Raw genomic sequence first — 21,442 nt, 5'->3', positions numbered from 1 at the left:
CAGCAGAGATCTAAACCTACACTTACACCCCTTACCCCTGGTACACAGATGCCTGTTATGCAGCACATAACTACACCATGTGCGTGTCATCAGCTAGTGTGGAATATATACTGGGATGATCAGTGAAATATACAGCCCTGTGTTTACTGTCCATTAGTAATGAGAGCAGTGGGCAGAAAAGAAAGCTAAGGGGGCGAGTACACAAACAGACCAATCAGGGAGATGCATGATGGGAAATGTAATTTTCTATCTTGGTTATAGATCGGTTTTAGATAAATACTCGGGGGGACTTGGTGAGTAAGACCTGCCAGCATTTCATTTTTTCACTCTTTGGTGAATAAGCCCTTTAAGATTCCCCGATTCCAATGATTCGGCCATCAATTAATTTAGCCTTGTAAAAACGTCTAAGGGAGGCATTTATTAAGTCCGGCGTTTTTTACGCCGGACTTAAAAATGCCCCCGCAGCTCCGGCGGTACGGGGATTTATGTAGAGGCGGACTGCCTGTACATAAATCCTGTGCGCGCCGGTGCGCACAGCCGAAAACCTACGCCAGCTGAGGACTGGAGTAGGTTTTCGGCGTACAATTGGGCGGAACGGATGATAAATCGCGCGGACTCTGAGTCCGCGCCCTCCGTTCCGCCCACTTCCCGCCTACTTTCCGCCCCCTTTCCGCCCCCTGGCGTACTCGGCGGAAAGTGCCGATTTGCGATTATTTTATTCGCAAATCGGCCATTTGCGTATAAAATACGCAAATCGGCACTTTCCGCCAAAAATCATCTGTCCGCCGGATGATACATGTGGCCCTAAGTGTTCTCACCTCCAAGAGAAGTCTGGAAGGAGACTACACTGAAACGCATTGCTCAGAAGGGAACAACTCAGCCAAGTTAAAAGAACTATTTATTTAGTAAAAGTTGCTTTTATTTTGTCAAAGTGATAAAACATATAAAACATAAAAACCATAGAAAGCATCTGCAGTATGTCCACACATAGAATAGAGGGAACGGGTTATACTATACAGAAGTGCAATAAAAGGAACAGAAAATAAAACACTGATATACACCGTCTCCCCCCGCAGAAGAGAACCCCCGCAGCGTGACAGCGTGCTATATCCATCAGGCAGCATCACTAGAAGTCACATTGTAGGCCTCATTGTAATACCTGATGGTTCTTGCTAAGGGTCCGTCCTCCAAAATTCAACACTACTCCTCGGCTTTGCCAAATGTTTATATAATTTTTGATTTTGTAAAGCAAACTATCGAGATTCCTATGAAAAGTGACCAGGCGCAGACTCTCCGTCATACTGGTCTGGACAGGAGGGGGCGTGGTGAGGGTCACTGGAAGCTGCCATGGCCCCTCCCCTGTGACACTGAGCAGGAGTTCACTGGCGTTCCTTACAGCTTACGTCAGTAAACGCCAGTGCTAAAAGACTTCTCTCCTGTGTAAAGTCTCTCAAGGCTAAGAGGATCCGTTTTATAGGTAAAACATTTCCTACATTCTGAATAGTAACTGAACTTAACTCACGTGTGAATTTTCTCATGTTTAATAAGACTGCCTTTACATGTAAAACATTTTCCACATTCTAAACATGAATATGGCTTCTCTCCTGTGTGAATTCTCTCATGTATACCAAGACTTGATTTATCTGCAAAACATTTCCCACATTCTGAGCATGAATACGGCTTCTCTCCTGTGTGACTTCTTCGCTCATGGATAACCAGTTCTGTTTTAGTTTTAAAACATTTATCACATTCTGAACATGAATAAGGCTTCTTCCCCGTGTGAATTCTCTCATGTTTCGCAAGATAGGCTTTGCACCTAAAATCTTTTCCACATTCTGAACATGAATAGGGCTTCTCTCCTGTGTGTATTCTCTCATGTGTAACAAGACTCGATTTATATGTATAAGATTTACCACATTCGGAACATGAATAGGGCTTTTCTCCTGTGTGAACTCTCTCATGTATAAGAAGATTGGATTTATCTGTAAAACATTTCCCACATTCTAAACATGAATACAGCTTCTCTTCAGAGTGAATTCTCATATGTCTAACAAAATATTTTTTATCTGTAAAATATTTTTTACATTCTGTACATGAATACGGCTTCTCTCCTGTGTGAATTCTAATATGTGTATAAAGATTTGATTTATTTTTAAAAGTTTTACCACATTCTGAACATGAATATGGTTTATCTCCTGTATGACTCCTCTTGTGTGTAAGAAGATTAGATTTATTTGTAAAACATTTCCCACATTCTAAACATGAATATGGCTTTTCTCCTGTATGAATTAGTTCATGTCTAGCAAAATACTTTTTATCTGTAAAACATTTTCCACATTCTGTACAAGAAAAGGGTTTTTCTCCTGTGTGAGTTCTCTCATGTCTAGCACAATCTGATTTATTTGTAAAAGATTTCCCACATTCTGAACATACATATGGCTTCTTCCCTGTGTGAATTCTCTCATGTTTAAGAAGATTTAATTTACTTGTAAAACATTTGCCACATTCTGAACACGAATATGGCTTCTCTCCTGTGTGAATTCTCATATGTATAATAAAATATGGTTTATCTGTAAAACATTTCCCACATTCTGAACATGAATAAGGTTTTTCTTCTGCGTGTCGACTCTCATGTTTAGCAAGCTGTGATTTCCCTATATAACATTTCCCACATTGTGAACAAGCATAATGTTTCCTTCCTACGTGACTTTTCACATGTGTAACGAGCTGTGATTTTTCTACAAAACATTTTCCACATTCTAAACATGAATATGGTTTTTCTCCTCTATGAATTCTCACATGCTTTATAAGATTTGATTTTATCGTAAAGCATCTCTCACATTCTGAACATGAATATGGCTTCTCCCCTGCGTGACCTTGCTCATGAGTAATAAGACGCTGTTGTGATGTAAAACATTTCCCACATTGAGGACATGGAAACGGCCTCTCTGCTGAGTGAGATTCCTGATGTTTAAGAAAATCAGCTTTCTGAGCAAAACGTTCCCCACATTCTGAACATGAATATGGATACTCAGCTGTGTGCAGTCTCTCATGTGACACAAGCTCTGATTTATTTGTAAAACATTTCCCACATAGTGAACATGAATAGGTCTCCCCTGTGTGACTTCTTCTGTGCGTTGCGAGGTCTGAGTTTTTTGTAAACACTTTCCCACATTCACCACAATGAAACCTTTTCCGGTCTGTCTGATCTGTCCTTGTGGTGACAACCGGTGATGGGTCAGGAGAAGGTTCCTCATGATTAGGGGGATTATATGATAGATCTGTCCTGTGACCTCCTGGATGTACAGTAAGGTCCCGGCGGGTTTCTCCTGAGGAGTGCTGCTCCACTTCTTCATCTTCTACTTTATAATTTAGTGGTGAAATGAAATCTTCATCAGTCTGTCTAATGGAATTTTCTGTTGGGATTAAAAATAAATTCTGTAACTTTTTTTCCAACCACAAGGCAGGCAAATCCTACACCAGCTCCTCAGAACTGGCATCACCTACACCAGCTCCTCAGCACTGACATCCCCTACACCAGCTCCTCAGCACTGACATCCCCTACACCAGCTCCTCAGCACTGACATCTCCTACACCAGCTCCTAAGCACTGACATCACCTGCACCAGCTCCTCAGCACTGACATCCCCTACACCAGCTCCTCAGCACTGACATCCCCTACACCAGCTCCTCAGCACTGACATCCCCTACACCAGCTCGTCAGTACTGGCATCACCTACACTTGCTCCTCAGCACTGGCATCATCTACACCAGCTCCTCAGCACTGACATCTCCTACACCAGCTTCTCAGCACTGACATCTCCTACACCAGCTTCTCAGCACTGACATCACCTACACCAGCTTCTTAGCACTGACATCACCTGCACCAGCTCCTCAGTACTGGCATCACCTACACCAGCTCCTCAGCACTGACATACGCTACACCAGTTCCTCAGCACTGGCATCACCTACACCAGCTCCTCAGCACTGACATCCCCTACACCAGCTCCTCAGCACTGACATCACCTGCACCAGCTCCTCAGCACTGACATCACCTGCACCAGCTCCTCAGCACTGACATCCCCTACACCAGCTCCTCAGCACTGACATCCCCTACACCAGCTCCTCAGCACTGACATCACCTGCACCAGCTCCTCAGCACTGACATCACCTGCACCAGCTCCTCAGCACTGACATCCCCTACACCAGCTCCTCAGCACTGACATCCCCTACACCAGCTCCTCAGCACTGACATCCCCTACACCAGCTCCTCAGCACTGACATCACCTACACCAGCTCCTCAGCACTGGCATCACCTACATGAGCTCCTCAGTACTGGCATCACCTACACCAGCTCCTCAGCACTGACATCCCCTACACCAGCTACTCAGCACTGGAATCACCTACACCAGCTCTTCAGCACTAACATCCCCTACACCAGCTCCTCAGCACTGACACCCCCTACACCAGCTCCTCAGTAATGGCATCACCTACACCAGCTCCTCAGCACTGGCACCACCTACACCAGCTCCTCAGTACTGGCATCACCTACACCAGCTCCTCAGCACTGACATCCCCTACACCAGCTCCTCAGCACTGACATCCCCTACACCAGCTCCTCAGCACTGACATCCCCTACACCAGCTCGTCAGTACTGGCATCACCTACACCAGCTCCTCAGCACTAACACCCCCTACACCAGTTCCTCAGCACTGACATCACCTACACCAGCTCCTCAGCACTGACATCCCCTACACCAGCTCCTCAGCACTAACATCACCTACACCAGCTTTAACACGGGACGATTATTGTGCAAAACATCGTTAAAAAAATAATCTTCTTTTTTTTCTTTTGAGTTGACTACAAAATCATTGTTAATCGTTCTCAAGTCTTTAGACTCTATTACACGGAGCGATTATCTTTAAAAATGTACTATAATGACTGAAAATGAGCTATAATCTTTGTGTAATAGCACCCACTGATCAAAACACGAACAAAAAGTCGTTAATAGTCTTTCAACACGTCGAAAAATCGTTAGTAGTTTGCCGATCGTCCGCACTTCTGTTTGTCTACTAAGTCGTTTGCAGATAAAACATGCCGTGTAGGTCGCCCGAGGAACGATTAGCTACCATAGAACGAAGAAAAATGGACGTTCATAACAGTAATTGGTGAATGTAATAAACTCAGAATCGTTTGCTTCTAAATCGCTGGTTTAGTTAGTGAGCGTTATAGCGAATCTTTACACTATAATCGCTATGTGTTTTCCTTCACAGTATATAGAGACGAACACAATTACGAATATTCACAGAACGCAATTGGGAATATTTACGAAACGCAATTACGATCGCATTAACCAGTGATTTATCCTCTCGTGAAAACACCAATCGTTTAAAAGAAAAAATCATCTCTCGTCATTGGCAGTTAAGCGATTAACGAGCAGTTAAGAGATTTCCACCAACGATCAGCTTTCCGATGCTTGGCCGTTTTGCTTTATATTCCACATAATGATAACAAAAGCATAATCCCCCATGGGTGCAATGTCCATATGTGTAGATGCAGTCCCAGGTTAGCGCAGTCTCACCGCCTAAGATGAGCGCCACATGCGGCTGTTCATCACGGGTGTCAATGCTAAGAAACGCTGCTTGTCTGCCACATTACGAGAATTCTCTTTGGAGAGGGACACACTCATGGGCATAACTAAGATTCATGGGGCCCCATAGCAAAAAATTGTATGGGCCTTATTATCCTAGTGTCTAGGGGGTAGTGTATGTGAAAGACAACCCCCCCCCCCCTCCTTCCTTTCTCTCTGCACACACTCAGCCCACCAATCACAGAGAGGGTTAGAAGGACCCCTGTAGTTAGTACCTAGCTCCTGGTGGGAGGAGTTAGTTCAGTTGGAGTTAGTTGTAGTTTGGATTCAGTGAGAGGATGACACACAGGTCTCTGTAGGAGCAAAGGCGGTCAGACTAAGTCATCTGTGAGTATGAGTATTCTCTACTTTCTTCTTCTACACACCTCTATTGTTCCGGTAGAGTACATTTGTACATTGGACAAGGCCCCTCTGGCAACCCCTCTCCTCTATCCTCTCTAATGCAAAGCACTTTCTTACTCAAAACACATCGGGGGAGATTTATCAAAAGGCGTAAAATTTAGACTGGTGCAAACTGGCCACAGCAACCAATCACAGCTCCTCTTTCCTTTCACCAGAGCTGGAAGCTGAGCTGTGATTGGTTGCTGTGGGCAGTTTGCACCAGTCTAAATTTTACACCCTTTGATAAATCTCCCCCATTGTCTCTACCTCAACTATGAGTACCTGAGCCTCTTGCAAGATTGTATCTTATGTATTGCACTGGACTGTATTACTACCACAAGTACCTTCCTTGTATTGCACAACGTTCTCCTAAGTAAACTGTTCTATTTTACTAAAGCACTGGCCTCTTTCTTGTGCACCTGCATCCACACACATCTGTACACTTGGGTTATTTTCTTTTTTGTGCTGGTGATGCGCCAGAGTGTCCGGGGTAGGTCCTACACTACTCCAGGCAACAGTGACAAGTGCCCAAGTGACCTTAGGCCCATTCAGCTACCACACCACCGAAGGAGCTAACCCGGCAGGGAGACCACCAAAACAAACACTCCCCTGCCTCACTGCACACGCTCTGCCAGGCGGGGCCCCCCTGCTGCCTGGGCCCCATAGCAGTTGCGTGGTCTGCCTCCATGGTAAGTACACCACTGGATACTCTGAAACACTGACGTCCTCAATAAATGTCTGCATGTGGAGCTCGTCTTGAGCCAAATTGACTGTGCTAACCTCAGATTGCATTTTAATTTAGGAATTGCACTAATGGGTGATTATTAAAGATAAGGCAATCTACAGTAGGAACAAAGCGAATCACTCTGTTCCTATCTGAATTCTGCTCATCAGTCTGCGGGCCTTGACGTCTGGTCCACTCCGTGCCGCTCCTCCCCGGGTGCTGGGAAAAGATAGATCCAGCTTTTCCCAGACAAAGAAGAAGCGAAGCCACCTGAATACATTCCATATTAGACAGGAATAGACCTCTGACTTTCCTTTGTATAAGCCCAGTAAGAGGCAGCCTATCTGCTAGAGATAGGTTGGCTCCAAAGTGGTGAGGACCTCAAAGCACACACACAGTGGGACAGATTGTTAGCCCTTTGGCCTAGGGATAAAGGTCATCTGCTTTTGATAATGGTTTCAAAGAGGGGACTGTTAAGGATGTGATATTTTGTATATACAGTGAAGCCATTACAATATGGCGCTGACCTTCTAAACACGTAGTGATATTACATTCGTAATTACAGCTTATATAAGTAACAATAGTGCTATGCAAGTAACTCTTCTCGTACCTCAGCCAATGAAGTACTGACACGAGCCTTAGTAGAAGAACGCCCTCCTCCAGGGTATATAAACTGGCTGCCATCTTTGAATAAAGGAGATCCACCTTAAAGGGAACCTGTCACCCCCCGTGACGGGGTGACAGGCTCCCGACCCCCCGCTAGAGCACCTTATACATACCTGATCACGCTCCTGAGATGAGTCCAGTGCTCATAGAGAATGACGGAGCGTCGGACTCCCCATTCATTCTCTATGAGAGTTGGACTCATCTCAGGAGTGCGCGCCGGGATTCAGGCGCTGAAATCTCAGTCACCCGACCGTCTCAAGAAGCAGGACCCGGCGCGATCAGGTACGTATAAGGTGCTCTAGCGGGGGGTCGGGAGCCTGTCACCCCGGCACTGGGGGTGACAGGTCCTCTTTAACCATCAGTGTGTCAGGGTGTTTGATTCTTAGAGCGCACTATAAACTTTAATGGCGGCAATCTTGAGGTGCGTCCATTTCATGCTTTTGTTATCATTCCATGAAATATAAAGTAAAGCGGCTTCCCGCATGCTTTCACCTTGTTATAAGTGTCGCAGGGAAATGAGGAAAATAGGGATTTGATCAAATCCCAAAGTTAGATGATCAAGTCACGCAAGATGTTAAAGTAACAGCTCTGTGGGGAGATTTCCTTAAAGAAAGTAAGTGATCTGATCGAATCCCTAAACTGGTGAAGTGACAAGATGAAACAAAAGTCGGGAGTCGCCCGGCTCCATCTTTATTTAGTAAGTCATGCAACAATAGTCATTGAAACACAAATGATATCATCAAAACTAACAAAAGAAACAGGCAGCTAAGCTAAGAAAGTTTTAGTGAATGTAATAAATAATCACCTTCATTCATTTTTAGGAAAACGTCGTTCGTTTGTGGCTTTGTCTTGAATTACTGAATACGTCCCTTTTTTACAAGCACTTTTTTGTTTTCCATTGTATTTTGGATTGCTCACCTCCTAAATCCTTGACCTCCAAACGAGGCTCATTTCCTGCAATCTCACGCAGACTTAGTCCGGGGAACGGTTTCAGTACATGGTGTAGTTTCTAGGAAGCCAATCTTTTATAATTCCCACTAAGTTACCAATTTGGTATCAATTATTTTTGATATCTAATCCAATCCCCACAATGGTATTCCCATCTAACAGGCCTCTATCTACCTTACGTTCATACACCACAACTGTGGAATCCACTGACACGTCTTTACATTTCTTTCAATTTTTTTCAGGTGTTTTGCAGCATTTTCCCTTTAAGCTTTAGCGTCTCTTTTTATTTGGCAGAGGATTTTCGATCCATATCCTTCTTCTCCCACTGTATTCCCACATATTGCATTTTTACAATTGTCACAGTAGATTCACAACATGCTTTACTGTCACTGACAGCTGCTTCCCCTTCTGATAACACTACAGATGGTTTAACTGTTGGAGCTGAAGTTATTGATAGATGATCTGAAGTTGAAGCATTGTAATTAGTTCAGATGCTGGTAGATCTTTGGAAGTGGAAGCGTGGTTGTTGTTCCCCAAGGAAGCTGCTGCTCTCCAAGAAAGTCTTCAGGTGTTACTATAATGTCATAGTCCTGCTGTTTAAGAAGCAGATCCAAGTCCTCTTCAGTAACAAGTTTTTCGAGCAGCTCTTTGGAAATCTGACTAGATTGGAGTCCTGTTTTTGGTTCTGTTCCAAATAAAGCTTTGTACGGTGATCGTTTAATGGTTGGATGAAAAGAGGAATTCTTTTGGAATTGAACAAAGTAACAACCTATAGCCCAATTTGTTGTGTCATTGTCGATTAGCCAAGCACGTAACATAGCTTCAACCTCTTGATTTGGTCGCTCGACAGCCCCTTGACTAGCTGGATGTCTAGGCCTACCATTTACAATCTTGCAGGTTGGCCACAGGATTGTTAATTCTCGTATGACAGCAGCGGTGAACTCACGGCCGTTGTCGCTTTGTAGTATATGAGGACAAGCTACTTCTAAAAAGATTTTTAATAGCTCCATTGCTACTTCAGCAGATATTTTTGAAGTCAATGGTCGAAGAAAGCTGAATTTCGTGGTAAGGTCCTGGTAGTGTAATAGCCATTTGTAGTTTCCATCTGGGGTCGACTGTAAGTCTATTAAATTGACTTGGCCACGATTCATGTCGCTAGATACAATTGGGCAAACAACCTTTCCTTTTTTTGGAATTCTTTTTTTAGCTTGACATATGGTGCACAGCTTTAAAAACTCCAGAACAACTGAAGTCGGTATTAGGTATCTCGATTTCAGACTATACAGCATTTTATCTCTTCCTCCGTGGCCAGTTGACTCGTGAATTTCCCGAAGTATGTGGTAGAAATTTTCCATTGGCACTATTTCCACAACTGGATCAAAGTCAGATTTTCTCTTCAAAATCAAAGATTTTTCAGGACCTACTTCCATAACATCATATTTTTTTCTATAATAGTACTGTTTCTGCGTCCGTTGTAGTTTAAGTAGTGGTGCTAGCTGAAATTGTTCAATGACCGTGATAGCTTCTTCTATCCTCTCACAAGTCCACAAAGGTTTTTCTTTATCGTTCCGCTTGTTCAAAAACGTCCTGATAGTTTCATTAAACTCTACTTCAGATACAAATTCGGTCAGAGTTTGATTTTTTTCTATATCTGAACCCATTTTTCTTTGGTAGGTACTTGCTAAAACTAGAAATATAGAAAACAAAAATAAAAATGCGCGCAACATTTCTCGGGTATTGTTTGGGCGCTACAGTGTGTGTCAAGTCAAAAGCACAGTGCTGACCGGCATGGACGCCGGAGGGGAGTGGTGAGGTAAAACCTTGCAGGGAAATGATGAAAATGGATGCCGAAGAGGAGCGGTAAGGTAAAACTTGTTTATTGCCGGCACAGATGCCGGAGGGGAGCGGTGAGGTAAAACTTGTTTATTGCCGGCACAGATGCCGGAGGGGAGCGGTGAGGTAAAACTTGTTTATTGCCGGCACAGATGCCGGAGGGGAGCGGTGAGGTAAAACTTGTTTATTGCCGGCACAGATGCCGGAGGGGAGCGGTGAGGTAAAACTTGTTTATTGCCGGCACAGATGCCGGAGGGGAGCGGTGAGGTAAAACTTGTTTATTGCCGGCACAGACGCTGGAGAGGAGCAATGAGGTAAACATTGTTTATTGGACTTGTTTATTTCATCTTTTCACTAAAACAGTTAAAGGATTTGATCAAATCACTTACTTTCTTTAGGGAATTCACCCCACTGAGTTGTTATTTTAACATATTCCGTGACCTGATCATCTACCTTTGATCAAATCCCTATTTTCATCATTTCCCTGCGACATATACATGTTTAGCCCTGCTCTCAGGTGCATAACTCAGGCTTTCTCCCCTTTGCAGGGCAGAGGTACAGAGCAGATGTAATGTCTTGTGTCCTATACTGGGTCTGTTACTAGAGACAGAAATCACCTGACAACAGGCAGTGGTGCTTCTGTACATAAGCAGCTGCTATGCTTACACGAGTTCACTAGCCGGGCTGGTCCCTTTGCAGAATCAGCAATCGAATTGACAGCTGATTCCCAGCAGATCGTCCTGAAATTAATTTTTGGAGTTCCGCTCATCTCTAGGAGTAATGTTTTATAGTATAGAGACTACGATCCCATCAGCCATTTACTTACTTGTTGCCTTTAAGAAGTTTTTTTTTTCTAATCGGTTAGAATCCTCAACCCATAAATGTTGCTGAGGATGATGAGGAATGAAAAGATTCCCACATTGGAGCTAAGCTAACAGGTTAGTATATTCACTACAAGTCTATGGACTAAGAAACTGCACCGATACACTGGGAAATGCTGCATATTAAAAACCTGAAAGATCATGTGCATGTAAAATCAAGACAATGTCCATTATACCATACCTGGGGTAGCAGCTCCCGGCGTCTCCTCCTCCTTCACCTCACTCATACACCGGGGATCGCTCCTCATCCTCTCTTCTTCTTCTTCATCCTCCTCTTTAATCCTGTGATTTTCCTCCGGACAGTCCTGGGAATACAGAGGACGGGGACATCTCTCTGCTGGATTTCTCCTCCTGGATTCATCTGTAGGGGAGACACAGGGACTGAGTACAAGACCTCCCGTATACTCCTCTATATACCATACACTTTTCACCACCTGTGTTTTCCCTGTGTAACTCCATTATACCATACCTGGGGTAGCTTCTCCCGGCGTCTCCTCCTCCTTCACCTCACTCATACACCGGGGATCGCTCCTCATCCTCTCTTCTTCTTCTTCTTCCTCTTTAATCCTGTGATTTCCCTCCGGACAGTCCTGGGAATACAGAGGACGGGGACATCTCTCTGCTGGATTTCTCCTCCTGGATCCATCTGTAGGGAAGACACAGGGACTGAATACAAGACCTCCCGTATACTCCTCTATATACCCTACACCTATGTATCAGGCCTCAAATGTCATGTTCTGCTCCAAGAGACACTACAGAAACGCAGAGATAGAATGTAAAGAAGTGAGGTCTCAGGTCATCTACTGTATGACTTACTGCAGCTGAACCATTAGTCAATCAATATCATTGTTTTCAATAATATTTTTCAATAGCTAAAAATGACATTTACACTGTACCATTAAAAGTCATCTTGTGTCCAAGTGTCAATTTAAACTCTGTTGTCTATAGCACTGTGCAGTTATAAATGAGCATATAAAGGCTATAAATCCCTGTTGGGTAAATACAGAACTATAGATATGTTTGATGTATACAACAAATATACAGGTCTAATGTAATGTATGAAGAACCTAGGAAAGTATCACTGCACATGGCAGTAATAAGTCTACAATATGGCCGCCAGTGGCAGCCTGTGCCGGCAGTAATGTCAGTAGGTCTCCTCTTACCCGGTGATGTGAGGGGCGGCTGATCCTCCATCATGGCCTCCTTGTACACATCCTTGTGTCCTTCTACATACTCCCACTCCTCCATGGAGAAATAGACGGTGACGTCCTGACACCTTATAGGAACCTGACACACACAATGATGGCGTCATCCTCCAGACACCTCCCACCTTGGTGTTATATGTCCCAGCATTCCCAGCAGCATTGCTCACCTCTCCAGTCAGGAGCTCAGTCATCCTGGTGGTCAGTTCTAGGATCTTCTGCTCATGGATCAGTGATGGAGGTGGAGGATCTGTGATGGGGCTGCTGCTCCAGCCTCCTGACACAGGGGGCGCCACACACTCACCACACCACTTCTTCACTACTGTGTAATCCTGTGTATGGTGAGACACTGATCACTACAGAGAGTCTAACAATCCTTCCCCTCTCCAGTCATCTCCCTGTATTATCTATAGGGATAAGAGGGAGGGGATGTGACGCATGGCTCACCTCTCCGGTGATCAGGTGGATTATCTCTAGGGTGAGCTCTAATATCCTGGCCGCCATCATGTCTCCCGCCTTCTCCAGCCTTGGGGGGTCACTGATGAGAAGGGGCGGCTGATCCTCCATCATGGCCTCCTTGTACACATCCTTGTGTCCTTCTACATACTCCCACTCCTCCATGGAGAAATAGACGGTGACGTCCTGACACCTTATAGGAACCTGAGAAACACAATGATACAAATCTGAAACTGTTGCGGAGCAAATATAATTAATGACCAGGGAGAGACTACAAGATGCTGCATGTGGTGAGCAACATGCTGACAATTTCCTATTACCTCCTGCCCCATACAAGACTCCAGTCAGCAGCTGCCTCCTCCTCCTCCTCCTGACATCCCCAGCAGTGCTCACCTCTCCAGTCAGCAGCTGCCTCCTCCTCCTCCTGCTCACCTCTCCAGTCAGCAGCTTCCTCCTCCTCCTCCTGCTCACCTCTCCAGTCAGCAGCTGCCTCCTCCTCCTCCTGCTCACCTCTCTAGTCAGCAGCTGTCTCCCCCTCCCCCTCGCCTCTCCAGTCAGCAGCTGCCTCCTCCTCCTCCTGCTCACCTCTCCAGTCAGCAGCTCAGCCATCTTGTTGATGAGTTCCAGGATCTCCTGATGACTGTTTCCCTTCTGTATCAGTGAGTGATGTGGAGGCAGCAGTGATATAGGACCCTGGTCCCTGCTCCATCCTTCCTCCTCATCCCTCCTCTTCCTCACCACCATGTTATCCTGTGTATGGAGAGAGACAGTGATGTCACTTTATCCCGTCACCTCTCCAGCCATGTCCGTGCTTTATTAAGAGACAGGAGCCATGAGGCGGGAGCTCCCAGAATCCCTCACCTCTCCGCTCAGCAGGGAGATGATCTCTAGGGCCATGTGTAATATTCTCTCCGCCATCTCATCTCTCTCCTCCATTCTTAGGAGGTCAGTCAGGAGAATAACTGGAGGGAAAGAAAGAGACATATAACACCTGGAGACAGCCCCTTCCCCCTAATAGAAAGGCAGCTGAAATAGACTCATATACAGTGGAGTCAGTCATGAAGGAGTCACGTGTTGTGAGCAGCTTTTTGGGTGGATAAGGTGTGATCGCTTGCACACATATCTCTCGTAATTTATCAGAGGGATGATTATTGCTTTTGAGTGGAGGTGTTTCTGACACTGAGCAGTGTGAATCTTTCTCATGCGGTTGTGGTGAGGGGACAAATGGTCACATTGTGAATAAGTGATGTAGAAACTGGGACACTAGGTTTCGTTGATGTGAGAGGTGAATGTCAACTACGAAGGTATCATAGAAAAATATCTGTAGAAAAGTCTTTAGCATTTCCAGAAGTTTCGGAATTGGACTTTGCTGGTTGGTAAAGGGTTGTCTTCTCCTCTGGTTGGTAGAGGTATTTTTCCCCCGCTGGTTGGTAAAGGGTTGTCTCCTTTGCTTTTTGGTAAAGGGCTGTCTTCTCTGCTGGTTGGTAAAGGGCGGTCTCCTTTGCTTTTTGGTAAAGGGTTGTCTTCTCTGCTGGTTGGTAAAGGGCTGTCTTCTCCGCTGGTTGGTAAAGGGCTGTCTTCTCTGCTGGTTGGTAAAGGGCTGTCTTCTCCGCTGGTTGGTAAAGGGTTGTCTTCTCTGCTGGTTGGTAAAGGGCTGTCTTCTCCGCTGGTTGGTAAAGGGTTGTCTTCTCTGCTGGTTGGTAAAGGGCTGTCTTCTCCGCTGGTTGGTAAAGGGCTGTCTTCTCCGCTGGTTGGTAAAGGGTTGTCTTCTCTGCTGGTTGGTAAAGGGTTGTCTTCTCTGCTGGTTGGTAAAGGGTTGTCTTCTCTGCTGGTTGGTAAAGGGTTGTCTTCTCTGCTGGTTGGTAAAGGGTTGTCTTCTCCGCTGGTTGGTAAAGGGTTGTCTTCTCCAATGATTGGTAAAGGGTTGTCTTCTCTGCTGGTTGGTTAAGGGCTGTCTTCTCCTCTGGTTGGTAAAGGGCTGTCTTCTCCGCTGGTTGGTAAAGGGTTGTCTTCTCTGCTGGTTGGTAAAGGGTTGTCTTCTCCGCTGGTTGGTAAAGGGCTGTCTTCTCCAATGATTGGTAAAGGGTTGTTTTCCCCCCTGGTTGGTAAAGGGCTGTCTTCTCCAATGATTGGTAAAGGGCTGTCTTCTCTGCTGGTTGGTAAAGGGCTGTCTTCTCCGCTGGTTGGTAAAGGGCTGTCTTCTCCGCTGGTTGGTAAAGGGTTGTCTTCTCTGCTGGTTGGTAAAGGGTTGTCTTCTCCGCTGGTTGGTAAAGGGTTGTCTTCTCTGCTGGTTGGTAAAGGGTTGTCTTCTCCGCTGGTTGGTAAAGGGTTGTCTTCTCCAATGATTGGTAAAGGGTTGTCTTCTCCGCTGGTTGGTAAAGGGTTGTCTTCTCTGCTGGTTGGTAAAGGGTTGTCTTCTCCGCTGGTTGGTAAAGGGCTGTCTTCTCCAATGATTGGTAAAGGGTTGTTTTCCCCCCTGGTTGGTAAAGGGCTGTCTTCTCCAATGATTGGTAAAGGGCTGTCTTCTCTGCTGGTTGGTAAAGGGTTGTCTTCTCCGCTGGTTGGTAAAGGTCTGTCTTCTCCGCTGGTTGGTAAAGGGCTGTCTTCTCCGCTGGTTGGTAAATATTTGTCTTTTCTGCTGTTTTGTAAAGGACTGCCTTTTCTGAGTCCATTACTTCTTTATGGAGTGGATGGATATATGTTGGCATGTCAGGGGAGAAACATCGGAGAACAAACACCCTGCTGCCATTGCTGGAAGAACACAAGCTGGTGGGGGCAGCGTTATGGTTTGGGGATTTTCTCAAAGAGTTCCCAGGGTCACTCATCCATGTGGAAGGTACTCTCAGCCGAATCCCGCAGATCACATAAACCCATACTTGCTGATCGTCTCCCCTGGGGCAGATGGGATCCTCCAGCAAGACAATGCGACATATGACACAGCTGGAAATGTGCGCCATTGATAAGAAGAGCATGACCACAACTTCCCAGTACTACCCTGGCCCCCAATTCCCTACACTCTGCCCCGATTGAGCAGCTATGGGACCTGGATGGGGGTGTTGTCTCTGTGGACCCTCAGCAGCTGTGGGATGCAGTCAGCATGGCTCCAGATACCTGTGACACCTACCAGGACCTACCTGCTGCTCGTGCTGCTCACGCTAGTAACACTGGACATTATCTGCTGGTCAGAATAAGGGTCTACGCTATTATGTGTTATGTATACACATCATACATATACAATTTATCACATTCTATTGATAAATACTAGATATGATTCACACTATATATATATATATATATAACTACACACAGTATAACAATTAATACAAATCTCACTTCTCATCACTAACCTCTCTGTGTAAAGAAGATTTCGACTGTTCTAAGGACCTTTGATGATGTCACAGTCATGTGATCAGTCACATGGGTGGGAGGAGTCAGCTACAACCTACATGAGAACACACGACTGCCCCTCGGTCCTCGGATAGTTAATCAGTCCGCTCTCTATAGCCGCACAAGCAATAGCGCCCCCGCATGGTCACACTGACAGGAATCCGAATGACAGCTCATGTATTACACAGGTCACCATATAATCCTATAGACACTAGAGGACGGTAACAATCCCCAGAGATGGTGACGCCATATAATGTCCGCACTCAATGTCGCCATCATTTCCATCTCATCCCCATGTATTACCAGGAGAATAAGGAACAAGGAGGAAAGGGACAGGAAATAGCAGCACGCCATAAAGCGAGGAGAATGCCGGCCTCAGTATAGACTGACACTATGCCGGGAACTGCAGGAATTGTATATATGTAATAGCGCCATCTAGTGACCTCTAGCTATCCTAACACTATGCCGGGAACTGCAGGAATTGTATAAATATACACTACCGTTCAAAAGTTTGGGGTCACCCAAACAATTTAGTGTTTTCCATGAAAAGTCACACTTCTTCTCCACCATACGTTGTGAAATGAATAGAAAATAGAGACAAGACATTGACAAGGTTAGAAATGATGATTTGTATGTGAAATAACATTGTTCTTCCATCACACTTTGCTTCCGTCCCAGAATCCTCCTTTTGCAGCAATTCCAGCATTGCACACCTTTGGCATTCTAGCTATTAATCTGTTGGGGTAAGCTGGAGAAATTGCCCCCCACGCTTCTAGAAGCAGCTCCCACAAGTTGGATTGGTTGGATGGGCACTTCTGGCGTACCATACGGTCCAGCTGCTCCCACAACAGCTCAATGGGGTGGTGATCTGGTGACTGCGCTGGCCCCTCCATTACCTATGATAGAATACCAGCTGCTGCTTCTGCTGGAAATAGTTCTTGCACAATTTGGAGGTGTTTAGGGTCATTGTCCTGTTGTAGGATGAAATTGGCTCCAACCAAGCGCTGCCCACTGGGTATGGCATGGCGGTGCAGAGTGATGGCCTTCCTTATTCACAATCCCTATTACCCTGTACAAATCTCCCACCTTACCAGCACCAACCCCAGACCATCACATGACCTCCACCATGTATAACAGATGGCGTCAGGCATTCTTCCAGCATCTTCTCATTTCTTCTGCGTCTCACAAACCTTCTTCTTTGTCATCCAAACACCTCAAACTTGGATTCATCCGTCCACAACACTTTTTTCCAGTCTTCCTCTGTCCAATGTCTGTCTTCTTTTGCCCATCTTAATCTTTTTCTTTTTATCTGTTTCTCAAACTAGAGACTCTAATGTGCTTATCTTCTTGCTTAGTTGTGCAACTCGGCCTCCCACTTCTTTTTCTACTCTGGTTAGAGCCTGTTTGTGCTGTCCTCTGAAGGGAGTAGTACACACCATTGTAGGAAATCTTCAATTTCTTAGCAATTTCTCGCATGGAATAGCCTTCATTTCTAAGAACAAGAATAGACTGTGGAGTTTCAGATGAAAGTTCTCTTTTTCTGGCCATTTTGAGCGTTTAATTGACCCCACAAATGTGATGCTCCAGAAACTCAGTCTGCTCAAAGGAAGGTCAGTTTTGTAGCTTCTGTAACGAGCTAGACTGTTTTCAGATGTGTGAACATGATTGTACAAGGGTTTTCTAATCATCAATTAGCCTTCTGAGCCAATGAGCAAACACATTGTACCATTAGAAGACTGGAGTGATAGTTGCTGGAAATGGACCTCTATACACCTATGTAGATAATGCACCAAAAACCAGACATTTGCAGCTAAAATAGTCATTTACCACATTAGCAATGTAAAGAGTGGGTTTTTTTAAAGTTAGGACTAGTTTAAAGGACAACTCCCACAAAAATTTTTTTAGCTTATTTAACGCACATTACAAAGTTATATAACTTTGTAATGTGGTTAAATACTCGGTCTGGCCCCCTTCCCCCCTTCTAGAGCCCCGACCCTCCCCCCCCCCCCCCCGCTGGAAGTTAAAGAATGTATACATTACCTATTACGATTGTCACGGTCCTCTTCTCCCGGGCGGCATCTGGTGACGACGACGTCAGAACCGGGGGGGCGGTCCGGGTCTTCTTCCACCTCGGCGTCTTCATAGAGAGTGAATGGGACGGAATAGGCTGCTGGTGCACATGCGCACCAGCAGCCTTTTCATTGGCTGGAGCGCATCACATGGCTTCCAGCTTGCTCAGCCCTGATTGGCGCACTGGCAGCCTTTTCTCTCTCATGGACCCGGAAGTCAGAAACATCGCTGGACGGCGGACACAGGTGACGGTGAGGCGGACGGAGGGTGAATGGAGTGGCGATCGTCACCGGAGGGATGGTGAGTATGGTGTCTGTGTGTTTTTTGTTTTTTTTGGGGGGGGGGGGTCCCGCGGGAGTTGTCTTTTAAAGTTATCTTCATTGAAAAGTACAGTGCTTTTCCTTCAAAAATAAGGACATTTCAATGTGACCCCAAACTTTTGAACGGTAGTGTATGTATATATGAATATATATATATATATATATATATATATATATATATACATACACACACACACATATATATATATATAGCGCCATCTAGTGACCTCTAGCTGTCCTAACACTATGAGAACAGCTCAATAACTGCAGATATATGGCAGGTTATTCTGGAATTTACCAGGTATATGTGACACTGTATAATAAGTGTGTACAGTGCAGTGTCAGTATATACCGCCATCACATGTTACTCTATTACTGTACTGTACACACTATACAGTGTCAGTATATACCGCCATTACATGTTACTCTATTACTGTACTGTACACACTATACAGTGTCAGTATATACCGCCATCACATGTTACTCTATTACTGCTCTGTACACACTTACTATACAGTGTCAGTATATACCGCCATCACATGTTACTCTATTACTGCACTGTACACACTTACTATACAGTGTCAGTATATACCGCCATCACATGTTACTCTATTACTGCACTGTACACACTATACAGTGTCAGTATATACCGCCATCACATGTTACTCTATTACTGTACTGTACACACTATAGTGTCAGTATATACCGCCATCACATGTTACTCTATTACTGCACTGTACACACTTACTATACAGTGTCAGTATATACCGCCATCACATGTTACTCTATTACTGTACTGTACACACTATACAGTGTCAGTATATACCGCCATTACATGTTACTCTATTACTGTACTGTACACACTATACTATACAGTGTCAGTATATACCGCCATCACATGTTACTCTATTACTGCATTGTACACACTTACTATACAGTGTCAGTATATACCGCCATCACATGTTACTCTATTACTGCTCTGTACACACTATACAGTGTCAGTATATACCGCATCACATGTTACTCTATTACTGTACTGTACACACTATACAGTGTCAGTATATACCGCCATTACATGTTACTCTATTACTGTACTGTACACACTATACTATACAGTGTCAGTATATACCGCCATCACATGTTACTCTATTACTGCACTGTACACACTTACTATACAGTGTCAGTATATACCGCCATCACGTGTTACTCTATTACTGCACTGTACACACTTACTATACAGTGTCAGTATATACCGCCATCACATGTTACTCTATTACTGCACTGTACACACTTACTATACAGTGTCAGTATATACCGTCATCACATGTTACTCTATTACTGCACTGTACACACTATACAGTGTCAGTATATACCGCCATCACATGTTACTCTATTACTGCACTGTACACACTATACAGTGTCAGTATATACCGCCATCACATGTTACTCTATTACTGCACTGTACACACTATAGTGTCAGTATATACCGCCATCACATGTTACTCTATTACTGCTCTGTACACACTATACAGTGTCAGTATATACCGCCATCACATGTTACTCTATTACTGCACTGTACACACTTACTATACAGTGTCAGTATATACCGTCATCACATGTTACTCTATTACTGTACTGTACACACTATACAGTGTCAGTATATACCGCCATCACATGTTACTCTATTACTGCACTGTACACACTATACAGTGTCAGTATATACCGCCATCACATGTTACTCTATTACTGCTCTGTACACACTTACTATACAGTGTCAGTATATACCGCCATCACATGTTACTCTATTACTGCACTGTACACACTATACAGTGTCAGTATATACCGCATCACATGTTACTCTATTACTGCACTGTACACACTATACAGTGTCAGTATATACCGCCATCACATGTTACTCTATTACTGCGCTGTACACACTATACAGTGTCAGTATATACCACCATCACATGTTACTGTATTACTGCACTGTACACACTATACAGTGTCAGTATATACCGCCATCACATGTTACTCTATTACTGCACTGTACACACTATACAGTGTCAGTATATACCGCCATCACATGTTACTCTATTACTGCGCTGTACACACTATACAGTGTCAGTATATACCGCCATCACATGTTACTCTATTACTGCACTGTACACACTATACAGTGTCAGTATATACCGCCATCACATGTTACTCTATTACTGCACTGTACACACTATACAGTGTCAGTATATACCGCCATCACATGTTACTCTATTACTGCACTGTACACACTTACTATACAGTGTCAGTATATACCGCCATCACATGTTACTCTATTACTGCTCTGTACATACTATACAGTGTCAGTATATACCGCCATCACATGTTACTCTATTACTGCACTGTACACACTATACAGTGTCAGTATATACCGCCATCACATGTTACTCTATTACTGCTCTGTACACACTATACAGTGTCAGTATATACCGCCATCACATGTTACTCTATTACTGCACTGTACACACTTACTATACAGTGTCAGTATATACCGCCATCACATGTTACTCTATTACTGCATTGTACACACTTACTATACAGTGTCAGTATATACCGCCATCACATGTTACTCTATTACTGCACTGTACACACTTACTATACAGTGTCAGTATATACCGCCATCACGTTACTCTATTACTGCACTGTACACACTTACTATACAGTGTCAGTATATACCGCCATCACATGTTACTCTATTACTGCGCTGTACACACTTACTATACAGTGTAAGTGTATACCGCCATCACGTTACTCTATTACTGCACTGTACACACTATACAGTGTCAGTATATACCGCTATCACATGTTACTCTATTACTGCACTGTACACACTTACTATACAGTGTCAGTATATACCGCCATCACATGTTA

The 21,442-nt window shown here is 44.5% G+C and overlaps 1 protein-coding gene and 1 long non-coding RNA gene across 2 annotated transcripts; both read right to left on the bottom strand.

Moving 5' to 3' along the window:
* Positions 1–961: 961 nt before the first annotated feature.
* On the bottom strand, positions 962–11,719 carry LOC138792200 (zinc finger protein 271-like). Its single transcript, XM_069969343.1, has 3 exons — positions 11,552–11,719; positions 11,264–11,443; positions 962–3,416 (listed from the first exon to the last, which is right to left on the bottom strand). Exons 1-3 carry the CDS (start codon positions 11,616–11,618, stop codon positions 1,519–1,521), a joined length of 2,145 nt encoding a protein of 714 aa, XP_069825444.1. The 5' UTR covers positions 11,619–11,719; the 3' UTR covers positions 962–1,518.
* A 1,610-nt stretch (positions 11,720–13,329) lies between these two features.
* Positions 13,330–16,634, bottom strand: LOC138792203 (uncharacterized). Its single transcript, XR_011363108.1, has 3 exons — positions 16,088–16,634; positions 13,602–13,702; positions 13,330–13,490 (listed from the first exon to the last, which is right to left on the bottom strand). It is a non-coding gene; the product is annotated as an uncharacterized lncRNA (long non-coding RNA).
* Positions 16,635–21,442: the final 4,808 nt, after the last annotated feature.

The sequence above is a fragment of the Dendropsophus ebraccatus genome, chromosome 5 (assembly GCF_027789765.1).
Source record: "Dendropsophus ebraccatus isolate aDenEbr1 chromosome 5, aDenEbr1.pat, whole genome shotgun sequence".
NCBI classification, from domain to species: Eukaryota; Metazoa; Chordata; class Amphibia; order Anura; family Hylidae; genus Dendropsophus; species Dendropsophus ebraccatus.
This window is presented reverse-complemented; position numbering and strand designations above follow the sequence as displayed.